Here is a 22,084-nt window from a genome sequence, read left to right as displayed (position 1 = left end):
GATGTCCCGCCTACATGCGACCCTCCGTGATTGGGAGGCCCTTCTTGAAGTCCCGCCCACCTCCTCACGCTCATTGGGCACAGGCACGGCGGCGCTTCGGAATGGCACAATAGTACTGCTCAGGCCGGCTGTCAATCGACGGAACCAGGGGCCCTATATGCCGGCTGGCAGCAACGCTTCGGCCTGAGGAAGGACCTTATTCAGGGTTGCGACCGCAAGGCCTGTTGAGGCGGGGGAACGGGAATCTCATTTAGCGTCGCTGTGTAAGCGCTACTTTGAACAGACTGGAGTGGCTTGGCTCTAGATTTCCCATAGAGGTTCTGGGTTAGCCGTTTCTGCTGGTGGTGCCGGGCGTTGGGAGCAAGTCTACGCTCTCCCGCATCAGGCAGTGTGTCGGGCATCCGCGATGGGTGAGGTCCTTCGGCGGCCTCCCGGCGACGCTGGCGGGAGCGTTCCAGCAGCAAGATGGCGGCGGCCGCCGAGCTAACGGCCCTGGGGCGTTGCTGGTTCTGGATGCTAGTGGGGCTGCAGGCGGTGAGAGGCCGTTCCGGTTTAGTTGCGCTCGGGTCTGAGTGCGGCTGCGATTTCCCGAGAGAAAGGGGGGGGGGGGGGGGGCGGGAGTGAGACGTGTCCCATAGCGGGAGGCGGAGGCAGCGGGCCTTGCCCTGCCCGTCCCATCCCCGAGGCGTCGTCCCGTGCCTCGTCCCTCTCCTGCCTCCGTGGCGCCTCTCTTGCTCTCCTTGCCGCAGGCTGTTCTCTGCTTCTGCCCTCTTCCCTCCTCCTCTCGCTGCCTCTGCTCCTCCGGACAGCGAGAGCCGCGTTCTGAAGCCTGAACGCTCCTCCGCCTTGTCCCTCGCCTCGGCCCCGGCTTACTCTCTTCGCTCGGAAAACGCGGCGATCGCTGCGGGTGTTGCAGTGACTATTGAAATAAATTTACAGGCTTCCTCGCCCACTTTTAATGGGATTTGTGTGTTGTTACAAACCTCATGTCCCGGATTATCTTTAGTAACAGAGTTAGGAATGGGTTTGGGAAGTGAAGCTAGGAGGCATTTGATTTCTAACTGAAAGTGGTCCTGTGAAGGCAGTCCCTCGAGGTTTGCCAGACAGGTCAGCTTTCTCTGTTTTAGTGCACTTAATGCCCTTAAAGTTCTGACCCACCTGAGCTCCAGAGACATGAGGTTATGCAGAAGACCTGTTCAAACGTTTCACTCTAATAACTATTAAATGCTTCCTAAAGCAATTTGTATCGATGCTGTATTTGTTTTAATATATTAAGTCATCAAATGTGAAAGCAAAGCAGTTGTGTAATGTGTATTTGTAGTCAAAGCTTTAAAGAAGAGCATGCCGCTGAAATGAGGCGTGTCATTGGCTAAGTAGTTGAAATTATCTTATTCTGGTGGGAAATTAGCTTCTGAAATGTGAGGGTTCTTTTCTAATCCTAAACAGAGACATTTATTTTAATTGATGTACTTATTATTTTAGGCTAGTACAATAGTTACAGTACTAAAAATTGAGGAAAAATACTAGGGAGAGCCAGTTTCTTCCTTTTTTTTTTTTGTTTTTTGTCTCCTCCCCCTCTCTGTGGTTTTATTCTCAAGCTGTTTTGAGCTTGCTGTGTAACTAGAACCTCTTCACTGAGGAATTCTCATGCAATGGAGACTTTACTTGCTTTCATACACTGTTTTTTGGTTGGTCCGCCACAAAAAACAGGATAGTATTGGTGTTATATATGTAGATGCTCTAGCACTCTGCTGGGGAAGGGTGTGAAGAGTGCTGCTGATGGAAGCAAAATGACAATGCCGGAAGTACTGTTTTTGCTCCCAGGTGAACAGATTCAAAAGTGAGGAAAAGATGACAGTAAAGCATAAAAGGGGTTGGTGGCAAGCAGCAAGGTGCAAGAAAATGGTTTTAGCTACTGTCATCATCATTAATTTGATAAGTGAACAATAATTAAAATGTAGCTTTGGCAGTGTTTAGCATCCTCCTTAGATTTTCTATACTACTGTGGTGGTATTATATTTCTTATTCCTCATATCCCTCAGAAAGGAAAAATAATAGATAATTCAAGTACTGTAGGGTCCCATTTTTGCTTGCCTGCTGTCATATATAGAAATTCCTTTAGCAGTGTCCTGTAGGAAGAAGAAAAATAGCTTTCTGCCTGAGAGAATAGTAATTTCAAAATAATTTTCAGTATATTATACTTCTCTGTTCATGCTTTAATTTTTTTAGCAGATACAGAGAAACAGAATAATGAGGCACCTAATGTATTTTCTACCAATTCCTAATCCATAACAATGCCTATCTGTCACATCAGTGACATGTCTTTCCTTTGGCTATAGGTTGACCAGTTCAGGGGAGGAAGTAGGTTTTGTCTCTATCTTACTTGGGTATGCTGTATATATTAAATGTGAAGAGAAGTCTGATTTGCTGAAGGACAAACTTAGTTTGTTTGGCCCAGCATGATTCTTTTGACTCTTGGTCTGTTGTCCAGTCCAGTTTGCTAGTGTTATCTCACTCTTCTCTGAAAACAGAGATGCTTGCTGATTGTTTTGTTGGTAGTTTAGATGTGGGTTTTGCCCAAGGTCTTTCACCCAGACTGAGAAGCATCTGGCAAAAGGAAAACTGTCTCCTTTCTCTCCTTTCTTAATTTCCTCTCACTCTCCTCTGCCCTCCAGCATACAGCTGGCAGGAAGGGTTTTAAGCTCGGGTGTGAGAAATCCCTATGTAGGGAAGTGGGAATGTGGGGGGAAAAAAAAAAAAAAACAACAAAAAACAAATATCATTTAAGTGCTGGGGTAGTTGGTAACATTGTTTTTGCTGCTCATTAAAAAAATAGAACTGGTGTTTTAGATAGAAGCCATGTAATCGAGTTGCCTGTTTTAATGTGTTACTGGTAAATCAGAATTGCAGGTTTTTATCTACACTTCCACTTTTAGTATGCAATTTTCCTGTAACATTAATGCAAACATGAAATTAAAATCCTACTTGTATGCCTTGTTGAGCAGTTAGGTCTGTTTCATCACTCCCTGGTTGTGCTTTTCCCAAGTTTAGTTGTTATGCTTATTTTCTAAGTGTGTTTTTGGTGATATGAAATTTACTGAAATTGTTTTGAAAGGGGAGGCTTTAGAGAGCTGTAGCCATGTGTGTTTCAGCTGATTCATTATGTTTGGGGTTTTTTCTTAATTTGTAGCTAGCAATAGGAAAACAGTAGAGTTGTCAGAAGCGTATATAAATGAATTTTGGCAGGTCTGATACCTTGAAATGTGCATAGTAAGAGTGTTTAAAATTCACTATTAGTTTAAGACCATTCTTCAAAATAAGGTGGTGTTTTGCACTTATGGGCAGACTGTTAAGCATTGCTGAAAAACAGGCACAAGAGACTTGTTCTTCCTAATCATTAAAGCATTTAAAATGTTCCTTTTTTTAAACAACTAATTTAATACTAAAGTATAACATTGTATTGCTTTTCAGATAAGTGTATATGGAGCACAGTTGTCATCAGAAGCTTGCAGAGAGCTGGGCTTCTCCAGTAACTTGCTATGCAGTTCTTGCAACCTTCTTGGACAGTTCAATCTGAATCAGTTGGATCCGTTCTGCCGGCAGTGCTGCCAAGAAGAAGCTCAGTTGGAAACTAGAAAGGTGGGGTTTGGACCAAATCCTCTGTGGAATAATTTAACACATTATGTGATGTATACGAAACTTTTCATTTTAAAAATATATGAGAATCTGGATTATAATCTCGAGAAAAATGCAATGTTTCTTCATAGTCCAATATACATAGGGTCTAGATTTGCAGACTTGCCATAGTGCTCTAAAATAACGTTCCTGTATGAGCAGGGGAACCTTTGGTTCTGTGACAGCCCTTCTCTAGTGTGAAGTGACTAATGGGAGCTATGCCCAGCTTCTTTAAATTGAAAGATGTATGAGATTTGAAGAGGGGAAAAAAAGAGGGTAAGGAGACTGGTGTTCTTGATTGCAGCTATTGCTTGGTCACTGACCCATAGTATAATGGCCAGGATAGTTCAGTTCAGTCCCAAGGAACAAAAGGCTGGTGCAGCTGTCAGGTCAACTCCTGAAGTGGCACGAACCTGGCAGAAGCAGGGCTGCTCAACTCCATTCTGCAGCAGTGAGAACAGTTAGGTTCTAACAGCTAGAAATACTGGGAATGATCTTGCTCAGAGCCCATGCTGTGCTTCAATCAGTTAGGCTAAGGCAAAACCTTTCCTTTAACTGCAGTAAATAATATCTATCTTGCTTAAGGTACATCAGCAAGGAAGAATTTTTACAGAGCTCTTGAAAAGAATACATGCTTTCAAATATGTTGTAATTTAAGAGTACTCTAGAATGCATTGAAGACCAGTCAGGATGGTAGAGATTTCAAGGAGAAGAGATGGTGAAATTATTTTTAATGGCTAGGAGCTACCTAAATAACTGACAACATGAAATTAATGAGGAAATCTAGCGGGTTTCTCTTCTCAATTAAATTCAGCATAGTATTTAAAAAAAAAAGTCTGCCTATAATTTTTAACAAAATCACTGATTACAGTGTTAAGTACAATGTATTAAATATCAAGAAGCCAGTGTTTGAGATTTGCAGAGAATTAATAATTAGTAGTTCCTTAATATTGAAAGACTATTAAGGTAAGAGGTAAGTCTATGAATTGTGTTTCATATGTTGACAAAATAATGCTTGCACTAATGTTTCAGTACAATCCTTATGGGACTTGATATCTAAGACTTTTTCTTTGCTAGATATATGAATCTTATAAAGGAAAATTTGTCTCTGGAAAATGCTGCAGTTCTATATATATGTACATGTATATACATGTACATACACATACAAAAGCTGAAAAGTTTCAGAATAAAATCTAATGAAATGTACTGAAAGGGAATGGAAAAATATGAGTCTTCAGCTGTGCTGCGGTTGTGTACCACAACTAGTAACAGTTGTGGTGGCAGCAACAAGGCTTCCTGTCCTCATGTAAGGAGCGGATGCTTTTATTTGTTCAGATAATATTCTTACAGTTGTGCCTCAGTGTGCACAAGATGTAGCACAAGAACTTGTGGAGCAGGATAATTTCTGTTGTCATTTGTTGGGAAAATAAAGTAGAGGAATTGTGTTGTATTTCTGTCAATGAGACTTGTAAGGAAAAAAAAATCCGTCTTCATCAATTATCAGTAATTTACTCAAGATGTAACTTTGTATTGTAAACATTACACTAATAAAAGTTGGATCAAGCAACAGGATTTAAAATCAATAGATATTTTTCTGATTATCCTGAATCAGACCTAGATTTCACAGTGTGGATAATAACACTTTTTGTGTAAGACTAATCAAATGCCATTTTGTGGTCAGGGCTTTACATTGTAAATATTTTTAGTCTCAAAACTTTTTCTATTTTGGTCATGCTGAATGTAGTAGAACAAATAGCACAGGGTCTCGAGGTTGTTTGACAAATCCCTTCAGAGTGAACCAGAATTTGTTGTATATTCATAAGAACCAAGAGATTGTATATTATAAGTTGTTTCTTTTTTAATCCATTTGTGTTAGTTTACCCAGTTCCATTTTCTGCTTGTGCTTTGTAGTAAACAGGAACAATTTGCTGCTATAGCACAATTCAGTGTACATCTTGATTATTATTTTATCTTACTTCTGTGACATTTTTGAAGAAATTTAATAGAAATGATACTTGAGATTTGGAGCTAGCATGTTATATATTGGCTTGAATTATAGGAGTGATTATGATACTATTTTCATGAATTTTCATGTCCAGGTTTGAATGCAGGCTTTCCATACTGTGTGTGTGAAACAAAATACTCGATTGTTCTAACATTACGGTTATATGGTTGAGTGCTAAATTACAACATGATTTCTAATATTCTTTTGAATGCTGTTTCAGAAGGTGGAAATTTTTTATACTGTTACCACTGCTTGGAAATGTATATTTTGGATTTGCTGACCTTTTTTTTTTTTTTTTTAAGTTTAAAAAAAAATTGCACCAAGTAACTTCCCTTGACTAGCCAGTGGAAAATTAGCATTGGGAGAAATGACCACAAATATTATCTTAACAGATTGTATTCAGAATCATCACGTTTTGGACTGACTTGTGTTTTAACTTACTGCTAGTTGTAATTGTAATAGGTGTCTGTAATTGTTAATTTTTACATAAAAGTAACATCTTAAGATCAATCTAATTTATAGTAGCTTCTTGCTGAAGTAGTATTTTCATGATATGTGTGCGGAATAGAAAAACTGAATGCTGCCTTTTGCTATATTTTTTTCGCATTCCCTAGTTTTTTCAGATTACCATAGAAGTCTTCTTTCTAATGAAAATTTGGTAGTCCAGAGTGAATGGATGTTAAAAATTAAGTTTTTTTCCTCCCCTCTTGCTTGAAGAATTTTTTTAATCTTACTCTAAAAACCTGCATCTAGTTGGAAGGTGTCTGACTTGCTGATTAACAACCTTCTATGTTGCTGAGTTCTAAAGCACTGATGCTCTGGGTTTTGCTAATGCTGTGACTATGTCCTTTAACATCTTCAAAGTACATGAATCTTTTTTTCTGAACTGTGATTCCAGTACATGACCTAGCTTGTTCATTATGTGAGCAGATACTTGTTCCCATCATGTGACACAGCATGTTGGTAGTCTGTGCTACAGACAGACTTCCAAACTATTAGAATTCCAGGACAGACTTCAGGATTTTAAGTATGTGGCAAGTGTTAGAAATAGAGAAAGCGAGAGTTAGTTTATTGCATGACTTGTGCCTGAGTTTTAAATGAGAATTTAAAATTAAAGCAAAGAGATAGCATGTGTATCTGAGAATTTTTATGTATCATTGCTGCTTTTCACAAATGATCTGTGAAATATGCCCAGTGCTAAAAATACTTTGTGCTGAATAGCATCAGTGCAACCTCAAATGAGATGTTTACAGATTTCAACTGTTTCATTTCCTTGAAAGATGTTTAGTAATCCTCATCTTGTTATTGGTCCAGTATTCTGTGAATTGACATTGCAGAAAATAGCTGTGAGGTGCTCTTGCTACCCAATATTTGTCTTGCTCATAACTTCTGCTGGCACCTGTCCAGTGATATATTTTAATTACTTCATAATTGTACTGTGGGTAAAATGAAAAAAATTCTTTTTGGTTATTTTCTCATTTTCTCCTCTTCTAGGGATTTTGTATTCACTTTCAGCCTAATTCAGAAGCTATCTTAAACAGTATTGCTTTAGACAGCTGCAAGTTTTAAGCTTCAGTCTGTCAGATGCAGAGTAGTGCTGGTGTGTAAAACGTAGAAGGATGAAATGGAGGTGAAGCTAACTGTGCGTGAAATTGTAGTAGCAGGAGAGATTGTCCATATTTTGCAGTAGCTGAAAATAGCCGCACTCCATCTGCAGCTTCACTTATGCTGTGTGATCATTTCAGACATAGCTATAAGCATATAACATTAATTGTATATTATAATCTGAGATTATATCTCAGCAATTTATGCATGTCAAAATCCAAATTGATTTTAAGACTCAACTCTGTGATTAAATTTGCCATACATTAAATTTCACAGTTGTGCTGTGCAGCATTGCTACCACCCTTAAAAGTCATCAATATTTCTAAACGGAGCTTTGATATATATTTTGCTCACTAAGATATGTTGAACTTCAGCATTTTAAATTTCTGTTGTCAAGTATTTGTCATGTTGTAATGTTATGGAGTTTGGTGAATTGGATAATGTGACATCAGGTGTAAGCAAAAGTTGATCAGGAAATTTGAGACATGAAAATAGATGGGTTAGATGGCAAGTTGTCATGGGTAACATCACATGTGTCTACCATACACTATTTCTAAATAGTTTGATTCTGCCATAAAACAGGGCAAACATAATGATACAGGAGTCTATATGCATACTTCTAAAGTTACATAAAGATGGATAACTGCACCACTGTACAAATTTAAGCAAGAACATCCAAAATCGTAAGATTTTTAGCAACTTTCTTGTGCACATATTCAATGTTGTCAAAATATGATAAGCTCTCAAAGCATGGTTTAATAACTTAATGGAATATCTGGCCTCTGCATTGCTAAGATAATAGGAAATTTAGGATTATTTTTTACCAGCCTTGTACCAGATGTAACAATATAAATAACTAAAATAATTCAGAAACTTGAAATGGATTATTGTGCTGTCAGAGGGGAGGTTTCCAACTAGACATTCTTCCCACACCAGTAAATATAAAAATTTCCTTTCATTTTGACATCAGAATATTGTGAAATAATAACCTGAAATATGTGTGGGCAGCTTAAACTTTGGTTATTATTTTTTCCCAGAAATCTTAAAGCCCATCTTAAGGTTGCTTTACATTCAGATCCCCATTCTACATCCTACCTGAACCTAAAATAATTTTCAGTATTTATGACTGCTGTTTGAAAGGTAATGCAAGTCTATGGACATAACCCCATTAGTTGTAGACAAACAGAATAGATGAGATTTAGAAAATAGTGGTATTTAGTGACCTTTAAGTATTATTTTCTCAACATTTTGAAAAATGCTAAAAACAGAGAACCAACTTGGGAGAAAATCCTAAGAATACATATTAAAATACTCTGGAAAATGGGGAGAAAAGTCAAGGCACAGCAGAAGAACATTTCCTAGAGTTTTATTATGGATTTCCACTGGCCAGTCAGGTAAGCATGTCTTCATTTGCAGTTAGATTGATCAAAACATCTGGCAGCTAGGCATGTTGCAGACCTGTTGCCTAGTTGTTGCATTGTAACTGGTGCTATACTTAACCAGATACTTTGATGGTTCTGCAGGAAGATCATACCATGTTTTCACTGCATCAAGCTGAGATTCTTTTCCTTGCAAGTCCTTGGTACTTGAAAGTGTGGGAAGTCATTTTAAGACATGAACGATTCAGCCTATTTCAACACTGCAAAACCAACAGAACTTCTAGTCTGTTGAAAGTGAACCCTGGTCTCTGAGCCTGTCTTCCATGTCAGCCACCTATTTCTGCATAGTATAACACAATTTGAGAGGGTTTTGTGCATGGAAAATACAGAGGTGAGGGATGATATGCAAAAGAAGAGTGAATTATACCTATTTAGCCCATGTAATAAGTAGCTGCTAATGTTCAGCTTGGTCTATTCTGAAATAAAGATGACCTTTAATTTCACTGAAAGGTAAAAAATACTCCTGTACAAATTCAGTTTTACGTAGTCCACCTTATCTGTCACTCACACCTTGAAACATTACAGGTTAGGAGACAAGCATGTACGCAGAAACTGTTCCTCAGAATGGGTTATTTTAATCCTAATGGATAATACTTATATTCTCCTTATGATGTAGTTTGATCATAACTTAAAACCAATTCTTTGGGTGGAGTTTATTTTCCCTCCTGGAAATTAAATAAATATTTAGTGTAATATTAGTAATAAACATGTCCACTGTAATCATGACTGTGTGCTACTTTTAATAAAAAAAAAAACAAACCTGAAAGCTTTCTTAAAACTCCACCTTTTTACATGTGCAGACCTTTTAAATGTGCTGTTATTACAAGGAGGAATAAGGTGACATTCTTGTTCAGACTTAATTTTTAAAACTCACAATAGTTTACAAAACTCACAATAATTACTGAAACTAGAATAACTTGAAATGCTTTTAATGCTTTAGGGTTTTTTTGCGTGTGACCCAATTTAATTTCATTTTTCAGGGTTTTTTCTTTTCATTTCAACTAATTAAAGTGTTACATTCAAAAATGACTGTTGGCTGCCTGCTTGTTCTGCCAGAGGCTCGTAAGATGAATAGTTCCAATGAAGCAGTCTCATCTCTTGGTTTTTAACTCGATGGGTAAAAACAGAGAACTACTTAGAATTCACTGACATCTCAGTGGTATGACATAAGTGTATGTCTTACCAATATTTGTATAAATGAATTAGAATTCTAGTTTACTTGTAGCTGTTTCTCAAAACCTCCAGCTTTGTCTGTCTTTTGATGTGTTCTGTAAAATCCTTTGTCTGATTTGTAAGAATCAAACTGTGCTTTTACATAGCTGTACTCCTTATTTCTAATATGCTACATAAAAATGGTTCATGTTCATTGTTTTTACCAAGTGTAACTTTTAAAAATAGCGTAATTCAATGACAGCATATTTAACACTCGGGTAAATAATCAGAACTCTGTAATTAAGGTTAATATGTCAAATGATCTCCCTTCAAAGTTTGCTTTTAACTAAAAAGTATCCCATACAGTTCACAGAGGAATAATTTTACGGGGAATATTGATAGGGAAGTTGGGGAATTGAGATGGTTGTGTTCTCTCGGAGAGTCTCTTATCAGAGTACTGTCCCTTCAGAATATTATGCGCAGCCATTCCTTGTAATAAGGTGATGAAGTGGATGTCCTTCTCAACTTTATCATGTACGCTGTTTCCCTTCCTTCTGTACATGAGGTTATCAGCAATGAAAATTAATGTTGACAAACAGTAGTCCTAGATAAGGAAGGTGCAGCTAGCTAGTCAATGCCTAAGATAAAAATTTACCATCTTTTGTCTAGATCAGATTCACCAAAAGTTCATCTGTGTCAGATAAACTAAGATAAAATACATTATCTGTCTATAGTAGGGCAAGCCTTACTATGGAGGACCTCCTTCTAGTCTTACCAGTGAAAAAAGAAAAGGTATGGGAAATTGTAAATGTGAATTTGCTGAATGTGAGTTAAGGTTTTTGATGTGTGTCAGTGCTGGTGAATGGAATAGGTTTAGCTAATTAAGTCTGATCTCCTTCAGCTGGATACACATCTGGGTAAAATACTGGCATTTGACTCTATATTTGTTGAAACAACGTCAAAAAGTACAAAGTCTCCAAATTACTTAAATGTGCAAAGTCAAATAAACAGTTGATGAGTTCCGTTCTCAATGTTTTCTTTGCAACTCTTCTAAGATGCTATCTTTTTTAATAAAAGCACAGATTCTGGAGAATGAGATGTTCAAGGATTATACTTCTAGAGGTAAGTAGGTGGTTAGATAGTAAAGTTAATTGGACAGTATATTCCAAAACTGGAACTTAAACTGTGAACTTGCCGTCTCTACTTTTTAGCTTACATAATTCTGTTCACTAGGTCCAAGTGACAGCCTGTACATAGGAGTCCTTTTTCCACCACCCTTCTCTATTCCACTCTGCCCCCCACCCAGATAAATTGGGCATTTGGAGCACCTAATCCATGCTACAGTTCCAGAGGTCTAAAGTTGATGGTTGCTCAGCTTCTGCCTTTTCTCTCTCACCCTTGTGCCAGATCTCTTGCTCACATGACCTTACACCAAACCATTTCAGAGAGCAAAGTTAACAAAAAATAGTCTGTCAGGAGGGGAAGTTGTTTTGGTGCTTTATGGTGGTTGTTGGATTTAAACAGCAAAAATGTTTACATAATACTGCAAGGGGGAGATTGTTTAACACCAAAAATAAAACACTTAGGTGGATGACACGTTTTCTGTACGCTGAAGATTGTAATAGTAATGCACAACTATGTTATGTACATACAGAATAAAGTTGAATCTCCTACTCAAAGCAGAACTCAAAGTTCTGAAGATCTCCAAGGATACAGATTCTACAACTTTCTTAGTAAATTATTTCAGTCCTTGAACATCCTCATTGTGACTTCTTTTTTCACCCTTGTATTCATTTGGAATTTCCTTCCTTGCAAATAAATGAGAGCTTAGGTTCTCTTTCAGATTTGTTCAGAGGAATTTGCCTGTAATACATAGTGCTGATCACAGGAATAGCACTAATTCAGATAACTAGTTTTTGGCTGTTTGACTCTGTTTCCAAACTCTTATTTAGAGTTAGGCATCTCCCTTCACAGGCTAATGAGTTGTGAATGGGAGCAGTTTCTTTGTTGCTAAATTTACTGATTACATCAGTTGTGAATGATGTGTGTGTGTGTAGCAATGACTTTATTGACTTTCTGCATTACAGAACAGTAATTCATAATGTTCCTGGCAGTGAGGCTTTCTGACTGCTCTCTGTTAACCCAGAGATTCTTGCTCATTTTCTGTCTCCAGGGAAGGGGAAGATGAGTCATTTTGAAAACTTCTAACTGTCCATACAAATACCCTGCATTCTGTCCCCCATAGAAGAGGAAATACTTTATAGTTTATATCTCGGTGTATATTCCTTTATTTTAACTAACCTAGTTTTCTAGTAAAACTAACAAATGAATTGGTAGTTATAGGAAAGAGCAGAAGAAACTTGCACCAAATCTCTTTCTTTGCGACTTCATTTCTCAGAAGAACAAATACCAAATATTAACTTGTTTTGCCTCCTGGGTGGGTGGGACACACTAGAAATTAATTTGCATGCCTTTCAAAAGAGAAATCATGCACCTTATTTTAAAACAATACCAGTTTGCACATGCCAAGCAACTTTGGCTAATAAGACTAATAATGTCTGTATTTTTCCTGACTTTTCTTTGAAGTAAAACAATAGTATGAGTTGATAGGAGATGAGGAGGTTTCCTTGGCAGATCTGCTTATATAGTCATATGAAATCAAAATTACAGTGAATTTCATTAAAAAAAAAAAATTTCTTTGCATTGGAAAGAGATTAATTGTTGGTAAATGTTTAATGGAAGATTTTCTTGTACTTGAGGCAAGTGAAAATTCCAATTTTAGTAGTAGCCATAAGTTGTGTTTTACTGCTTGTTCCCAGAGCTTAACTTTATTTTTTAAACTGTTTGATATTAGGAGAGGAAAGTATGCAGATATCGGAGGGAATCCAGATACCATAAGATAGCTATTTACCATTGTGTGGCTTTATCTTAACAGCCTGTTTCATTGTGTGTTTTAAGACATGATGGTACTCTCTTTTTTTTTCAGCTGATTGCAAACAGCTGTACAAACCCAGTTTGAGTGACACTTTGTAACCTGTGCAGGGTCAGGCTTAGTCAGTAGTTAGAAGAAACCAATGTGCAAAGTATATGTGCTATAGAAGTAAAATTAGGGATAATCTATTGTATTTTACAAAACTTTTTTTGTCACCTTTGATCTAACACCATTTTGTTATGATCAAGGAGCAATCTCTGTGAAGTATAGTTTTTTTCAGTTCAGTTTGATCTCAATTCCTGTTTAGTTGTAAACATTAACAGTTATATAGCAGCTTCATAGCAGGAATGTAATTTTTCTTTTGGAGTTTTCACCATGAGTAATTGTGATAACAATACCGTATCTATTTATAAATGAAGCACCGCTGGAATTTTGTCTTGCAGAAATTACATCAGTTCCCTTCCTAATAACAGGTGAAATGTTTTCTTTCACCTAAGTTAAGGTTCCTTGCTTTTAATTGATGGAACAATTATCTTTACAATACATATTTTTATCTAACACTCTTCTTATGTAAATGGTGGTTTATTCTGTTACAATTACCACTTTCCTTCATCATTAAAGCAGAAGTGACTGATAGTGTGGTCTTCCTCCTCTCAGTTGTGAAAAGCCATCTTCATTACATCAGTGTGAACTATTACAAGACATTCAGGTGCTTAGAAAAAGCTTTTGAATGAAATTTAGCTCAAGCTGATGCTTTGTAAAGGATGAGGGAGGAGTTCAGGTTTTGTCAGACTAGCCTTAGAAGGCATGCTATTAGAATGCTTTAAAAAAAAACTAAGTTATTTTTATAGATGCAGACATGAATTAGCCTGGAAATCATAACAGCACTTGTTTTGGATGTTAAAATGGGCACTAGTAATAGTTTAGGGAGTCTTTATTTCATTGCTTGTAGTATGAAACTCACTTTCATGAGCACTAAAACAAGTGAAGCATTATTTTAAAATGAACTAAATTCTGAGTTAAGCATTGTGTAATGAACTGACTCATCATGTTTGTGTGCTTCTACACTGAGTGATATGTGTCATTCTTAGTAATACATAGTAAATGCCTTCACAAAGAAGTTTGGAGGACATCTGCTCAGGACACGATGAGATGGTAGCAGCAGTAGATATTAACAAGTATGCTTTTGTTGTGGGCTAAGTGATGCAAATAAACCTGTTTCTTGCAAAAGACACCTTTGTTTAGAGTTATAAATGAAGCCAATTGATTTTTCTTTTTTTCTTGTCTAGCCATCTAGAGAGCAGCTGTTTGTCCCAGCATGAATCTGAACTTTTTTGTACCAGCACAGTTGGGCTTCAATTACAGCAGAGTTATAAGCTCAAAATACAGACATCAATGATTGAGCTGTTTTCCTTGTTAAACATCACTTCTATCAGATACTGGCTAAGAGTTACAAACTGGGAGTAGTTTGTAATTACAAGATGTCTTACACAGTTTAGATTCCTACAGTGATCGTGTTCCATAGAAATCCTTGTTTGAAAGGAAGAAATAAACTAAGAATTACTTGTAGTAATGAGAATTGAGAAATGCTCGTTTTGCAGTTGTACTAAATTTGGGTGCGCTTAGTTCTTTATACACATATATAAAATAATTAGTTAACTAGATAGAAGGAGGCTATTTATTCCTTTGTCTACTTCTTTATACTAACTTCTTGATAGAAAAATGCAGGTAACTGTCAGTATCGGAGAACCAGTATAAATGTTCAGTGTGTTAGTGAGTATGCAAACTAATATCTAAATCTAGGATTGCTGATATAATTGTTGTTGAATGTTTTTAAAGAATAGTGAGTAGAGACAAGGTAAGTGAAGTTTATAATCTCACTATTCCATGTTTGCTCCATCTTTGTAATTATTTCATGTTTTAAGTCCAGAGGAACTTTAATTATGCAAGCTAGTATCTGAGCTGTTTATCTGTGCCTTTTTAAATTAAAATCTTTGAGGGGTAAAAAAAGCTTTAAAAAATGTGGTATTTTTGATCTCTTGAGTATGGTTTCATAGCAGTTCTGAGTTTTAACAGTCAATTCTTAGTTTTTATCTTAAATCTAATGTCTAGTTGAAAACATAAATGTAGCTAAGCAATTTCTGAATGCTGCTCTGAACAGATAATGCAGTGTAACATTTTTAGTTCCGTTTCCTGTGAAAGTAATGATTACTGATTAGTTCACATCAGGAAAGAAGTTGTAATTTCCCTGCAAATTATTAGAGTATTTCTTACATTCTAATTCATAGTATTTAGGCAAATATTGAGTTGGACCTGAATTCAGAAGATTCATATTTTGAAATGAAGATGGATTCCTGGGTTCCGTAATGCCTACATAGATAGGTGACAAAGTGTTAATAAAATTGCCTTCGAGATTTCTGTCATGTCATGTGTTGTTTGCTTTTATGATTCGTCACTCCTTTTTCAGAGGTGTTAGTACTCATTAAATTTCATAGTGAAAGCTTATTTTTAATTACATGTATTCACTGTTCATGTTAAGTGAAATGTGAATTTACTTCATTTCAGTAAGGTTATGTTTTTGCATGTCCTGACTTGCACTTTTGTTATGAAAACACTGTATAAAAGATAATGAAAGCAGAGGTCTTAATTGTTTGTAGTAGGTAGTGTATTGAATTAAGAATTTTTAACTGAAGCTATTCTGTCAGCTTCTCTATAAACAGTGGGGTTTCAGAGTCAGAAGGACATGATTTGGTATACAGTATTGACAACTATTTGTAAGATTAAAATGCCTAACTTTACAGCATGAAGTTCTATTTTAGTAGCCAGAAAAATACGTTGTTAATTTATATTTAAGATTCAGAAAACTATGGAATCAATTGCATGTTGCCAAAAAAACCCAAAAAAGTTTAAAAACATGTGACAGTATACAAGGTCAATAGGGGTTTTCTTTATTTAGATTCTGTGTTAAATTGAAATGAACTTATACTTTAAGAACATCGAATCTGAGTATCTTGCATAGCTGATGGAATTGACTGACATCTAAGTGCAAGCATCAAAGCTAGCCCAACCTGTATATGTTACTTCAGTTAAGGCCTATTAATGTGCTGTCTTCTTTCTGCAATCACAATTAACTACAATAAACTACTAATAGTTAGCCCAAATGAGAAGTCTAAAGTCACTGCGTTATCTTTATTATAAACAGTATTTCACTGTCCAAGTTAGGTTTAAAATGGAAAACAAAATTTCACTTAATGAGACTTTCTTAGCATCTCTGGGGAGGAAGAAATAAAGTTTTCCTGTTACTAGTACATAATTCTCATTGTAACATGTCCCATTGCAATTTTTTTTTTTTAAATGAAGCTTTGCTTCCAGCAACAGTATATCTCAAATGATCTTCTTCTTCCTGTTTTGATATTTTTAATACAATGAATGAAAATTATCATGTATCTTGAGTGAATAGTCAGTTGTTGCATAAATCAGACAGGTCTGGAATTGTGATTCTATTTAGGCTCTTATTTGTCTGTAGTTAACTATCAACATAATAGTGTCTTGTCTCCTCAAAGTAAAATAGTTCAACAGATAACACACCATAAGTAAACTAGTAATTTAAATTTTTTTGTCATTAACCGCTTATGTTTATTATTACAGCTTTATGCAGGAGCTGTCCTAGAAGTATGCGGATGAAAATTGGGAAGGTTCCCTCAAGTCCAGGGTAAGTAAAGCCACTACTGTTCTTTCAAATATGGAGTACTGTCACAGCTGAATGACAAAATGTGCTTTTAAGTACTACTACAAGTAGTCATAAATTTCATATATTATATCAGGAAAGTTGCATTGACCTGAGACTCATGGAACTGGTCTCCAATAATTGATAGATGAAATTGTATTGTGCACTTAATGGAACTACTTTCTTTTCACAGATCCTGCAGTATAAGTGTTTTGTCAGTGGATAATGACAGTCAACTAAAGGGAATGCAACACAATAGTGTAAAAGGAAAGTCAGTACCATCAGTGTGCGGTGGGAGGAAGCTGCAGGAAAAACATCTGTGAGAAATTTCAAACTGGAATTTTGTTATAAATGGGGGAAGAGCTTAGGCGATAGCAGTACTTTGATCCCTGCCCCCCCCCCCCCCCCCCCCCCCCAGTAATGAAGATCCTAATACTGTACTTTGGACATAGAGAAGAAAGATTAATCTAGCTTTAGACATAAAATTGCGCAAACATCATGTCTCCATCTACCATGGCCAGTATTAATACCTCCCTGTTTGAAGGCTGACTGACAAACAAGTAAAAAAAAGGATTTTTAAACCAGGTTACAATTAACATAAGTTATGCTGCTTTAGACCCTCTCCTGCCACCTCTGCCACACACAGTTCAGTTAATTGACTGCAAGACCAGAGCAAAGCTATTTTCTCTTTTCCACTGTTTAAAATGCCAAAACAAGAATTGTTTATATTACTTGTCCTACTTCAGGGGTGTGAGGAGATTAACTTTGTTAGCACAGGAGTCCATACTATCTCCATGACCATTCAAATTTAGCAAACATGAAAACATTCCCAACTGTTGTTGCGCATTCACTCAGCTTCTTTATGGTTGTGAATTTGTAACAGTTAAGTGCTCTTTTGAGCGATAGGTTTGAAAGAAAAAGTCAACCTGTTAGCCTGACTCCAGCCCTGCATTATGTCCTCGGTTATCTTCATGTGTAGGTCCTAAATGGGAATGGTCCTCCATTTCTACTGTGTGCACACTATGAAATATGTTCCAAAAGCTTACAGTACAGAAAGAAAAACCTGAAAATTTTAACTTTTTTTTTTCTTTCAATCCTTGGTTATCTAAACCTGCTCAAAGATTTACATTGCATTAATCATATAGCTTGCTTTTAAAAGTGACTGAATGAATTTCAGTGGTTTTTCAGTAGGTTCTCTGTTTTGACTACCAGTTCTTCTTTGCTACAGTAAGAATTCAAAAAAGGACTGACTAGTGCACTTAAGGATCTCTTGCCTTTTCATCACCAATTTCTGCAGTTACCCAATCTAAATTTATCTTGACCAAATTTACTGCTAAGGTATTAGAACAAGTTGGAAAATGGGATAAATTTTAAGAGCATATTAAGAAATTTTAAAAACCAGTAGAATATATTCTTCCAGCTGGTATTTGTCCTCACATTAGTATTAATCTCAGAGTACTTTTACTTAGATTTTCCCTTTGGTTTTAACTTCTACCAGAAACAGTATTTAATGTCTCCATCTTAAGACATTAAAATTCAAGAAGTGTTTTTATTTCAACTTTTTACTTGGATGTTTGCTATGGAAGTTAGGTTGCCTGAAGGTCATGTTGCTGTGTTTGAAGCATTGTCTTTGTAGGCTTCATTGAACTGTGTACCCTGTCATTGACAAATGTCTTGTTGCAAATAACTCCGATTCCTTTCCCATAGCTTCTGCTAGGATTTTGTTGGGGTATTTTTTTGCAAAATGTACACAAAATGGCACTACTAATTGCAGGACTGTGTATGTATTGGAATTACATGGATTAGTTACTTCTGTATCTGACCGTGAAGTCTTCACCTTTAAGTACCTGTCTAAATTGTTTTGTCACTTGGCTTACTCCCGTAGACTTGATTTGTCATGGACTACTTCTGGATTATATTTTATTTGGCCAAAGGATGAACAGTGGTTTTTTTATAATGAGATTCACATCTTAAAATAGTTAAGGATTAAGATCTATTGAATTAATGAAGGTTTGTAAAAGTTACACAGTAAGAAAGTTACACAGTTGGAAAATCCTGTGCACTGCTCATGGTTACTAAAGGCAATATTCTATGGTCCTTCTGTATCAAAATTTCTATCAAAATTACTGGTTATATAATTTTTAGCTACAAATAGATGCTGAATACACCTGTGTGCCTGAAATGTGAGAATCATTACATATGGAATATATTTGTAGATACTAGGAAAGCAAAGAAGTGACAAGTGATGAAAAAAATCTAGTCCTCAGCAAGAGGATGAAAAAAATCTAGTCCTCAGCAAGATTATCTCAATCTTAAACTGAATGTTATTCTTTGTAATATCATAACAAACTACTAAATGCTTTTGTGAATATGCCCAAGGATGTCTGTTACATTTTTCAAATACAGCTTCTTGTGGTAAGTCAGGTAACAGACCAGATTTCTGTAAGTCTCTTTATGTTCAGTACTGAAATATTTTTCCTGCTAAGTTTCCCTTAAAAATAAATTGCTCTATTATGAATGCTGCACTGTAAAATTGATTCCTGTATTACATGTATTTTGAAATCATTCTGTATAAAATTGTTCTTAAATATTTATCATTTAAAAGCACTCCATCGAAGTAGAACATTGAAAACATAAATGACAAGATTCATAGATGAAGCAATATCTTATTGTACCAGGTAACAGAGAAAATATGACAGTTTTTGGCTGACATTCATAAAACTAAGGCTCTGAAATAGAATAATAAATTAGCTGGGTCAGTGATTAATCTAGCATATTTGCTTTAAGTTGACTTTTCAGTGGCAGCTGTGTTCTGCTCATGATGAGATAGGAGATAACAGTGTCTAGATTCCTACGTTCTTTCCAGCTTGTTTAACAAAAACTGATTTAGGCTGGGTTTTTTCATTTAACATTTCTTATTTATCTGCATTCTTTCTGTTCATCAGTAGAATAACTCTCACCTTTCCCTGTGTGACTCTGTTAGCTTAAGAAATGGATGTGGTCCCAGCAAATCTGTTACAGAAACAAGGTCCTTAATCCTTGAACTCATTCAGTATGCAACTGCATTAGATCCTCTGACTTCAGAGTCAGTAAGCACTCTATTATATTGCCCAAGTTCTGCAAGTGTGAGGGGGATTCTTTTAGCTACTAAAATGTAATTTGTTATGGATTTGCATTTTTAGGTAAGATGACTTCCTTTTTATTTTCATCTGCAATTCTCAAATACTGGTGAAAGTTAGAAAGTTATATTAACCTGAAATCTTGCATTGGTAGAAATGTTAGTAAAACTTTTGCTAAGAAATGTAGGATATTGTAGTGGGAGACACGCATTGTTTTATCATAATCTTTTGTAAATAGATGATACACAAACTAAAACAACACTTCTCTTCAGGTTTAGAAATGTCTCTTGCCCTACTGCTTCTACAAAGTACTCTGTCTTTGGGGTTTTTTTGTGAAGTTTCTTCAGGCTTGATCAGAGCTCTGTCTTGGATTTGCTTTTGAAAGCGTGTGGTGTTTTGTATAAAATCATGAACAGCTGCACTGTAACTTGATTATTAGACTACAAAGAGTAGTTATTGATGTTCCATATAAATTCTTAAATTCAAATTCTTATCTCAAACTGCGGTCCCCAAAAGGTAAAGAGCTATAGCCATTAAAACGTAAATGAGTGCTTGACATCTGCTGTAGTTCCGTCTTTTTGCTAGGTTCTCATGGTATCTTTTGAAGCAGGCTCATGCGATCTTCAAAACTGCAGAGCATGTATTTGTCCCCAAAACAAATTATGAAAGAGCCTGAGGAAAGAAATGAATGCTTTTGGTTTGCCTGTATTCCCAGTGATTTACACATTCACATTTTTAACAAACATTGCCAGTTGTCTTAGCAATGCTTAGATATTTGTGATGTAATTAAATGTTGCATTTTCCTGTCTTCATAAAATATCTACTCTTCCTTTTGTTTTGGTTGTTTTTCTTTTCCATGGGTTTAACACTTGATAATTAGCAATGCCTCAATAAAACCATTGTTTTATTCAAGTTCATTTCAGGTACAAAATGGTCAAGTCTGTGGTATGGTTAAGTCCTTTTTCCCTTTTTTACGTACAAATCTGTGACATTATGCACAAATTTGTGTTTCTAGTAAAATTTATTTTTACTTTCAAACTGCTTGTTTTCATTGGTTTATGCTAAGTAATATTACATTTGCTTTCTGTTTATTGAAATTAACTCAGAACAACTATTTATAGATAATCTTAGATGTACTTTAATCATTCTCTTGTATTAGTAATAGATCACTTCAGTTATTTCCTATAACACATTTTGTATACATTTAGTCTTTCTTTTGAGTTTTAAAAAGCAGTTGTATATGCTGCATTGAGTTGCACAAAGTACTATGCTACTGTTTGATAAAATGTCTTTTCAAAGATAGCAATAACTCACGTGCTTCCTATTGCTAATTCAATGTGTAAAACATTTAAATGCATCACAAGAAGACTTTAAATATTTCTCTAAAAATAGATCATCCTTTATACTAATTTTGAAACATTCCTCCTTACTTATGAATGATGGTGGAAGCATTCCTTTCTGATGGTGCTCTCGGAGCACTAACATTCTTTGCCCTGATCGCATAATGGGCTCTTTTTGGTGTGACGCTGAGGGACAGGAGGGATAGTCACCTTCATCAAAAAAGTATGCTGCTGCTTTTCAGTGCACAATCAGCATTTTTAATTAGACTTACCTGTAATATGAATCTGTGTATCTGTACATAGCATCAAAAGTTTAGAAGAAGCTGAAGGGTTCTGTTTACTAGAAAAATACCATAAACTAAGAAGGGTGTATCCACTTCAAAAAGTTAGATGAATCCCCATGAGCATACATAGTCCTTATAAGTAGTCCAACAGTAAACAATGGAATTAATCTAAACTAAAAGAACAGCTTTTTAAATAACAAAAGTATTAGAAGTTTGAACAAGTGAACTTTTCCATTACTGGCAGATACTTAATCACATTAGATTCTTGCTAAAAGATATGCTGTATCTTACCAGGAGGAAAAATTGTACAGTAAAAATTTATTGTTGACCTTATGCTGAAGATTTGACTGGTTCTGACTTGTGGTTTTCTGCCATTAAAATCTGAAACTGATATAATAGAGACAGTAAGGGGTTTTTTTAATCTCCTGCAGGCCTTTCTGATTTGAGGCCATTATAAGCCTTCTGATGCGTGTAGAGACAGACAGGGTTAAAAATGCTTGTCTGTGTGCATAGTTGTTTGAAAACTAGTGTGAGATTTTATTGCCATTGTATATTGGCTGTCATTCAAGAATTAAGAGATTAGCTTAATTTTTTCTCAACGTCATTTTGTATCTTTTCAGTTACAGATGAAGCAGGAGATCTTTGCTCCTAAAGCAGGAATCTAAATAATGTGAATATTTCTGAATGTAGATATCCTTGGTAGTCTGGATCATGCCCTTAATTAGGTAGTCAACTCTGTTTACAAAGAAGTTATGCCTAGCATATAGATCTGCAACTCTGCATGGAGAGATGTGGCATCATGTCCA

General features: G+C 36.0%; 1 protein-coding gene across 1 annotated transcript in view; it reads left to right on the top strand.

The window, feature by feature from the left end:
- Positions 1-376: 376 nt before the first annotated feature.
- SELENOF (selenoprotein F) overlaps positions 377-22,084 on the top strand; it is a 28,675-nt gene continuing 6,967 nt past the window's right edge. Inside the window, exons 1-3 of the mRNA XM_069789152.1 lie at positions 377-534; positions 3,472-3,639; positions 16,457-16,520. Coding sequence (XP_069645253.1) covers positions 466-534; positions 3,472-3,639; positions 16,457-16,520 — 301 coding nt within the window. The 5' untranslated portion in view covers positions 377-465. The remainder of the gene's footprint in view (positions 535-3,471; positions 3,640-16,456; positions 16,521-22,084) is intronic.

Source organism: Haliaeetus albicilla, chromosome 8, assembly GCF_947461875.1.
Source record: "Haliaeetus albicilla chromosome 8, bHalAlb1.1, whole genome shotgun sequence".
Taxonomy (NCBI): Eukaryota; Metazoa; Chordata; class Aves; order Accipitriformes; family Accipitridae; genus Haliaeetus; species Haliaeetus albicilla.
The sequence above is the reverse complement of the archived record's forward strand: the minus strand, read 5'-3'. Positions and strand labels throughout refer to the sequence as shown.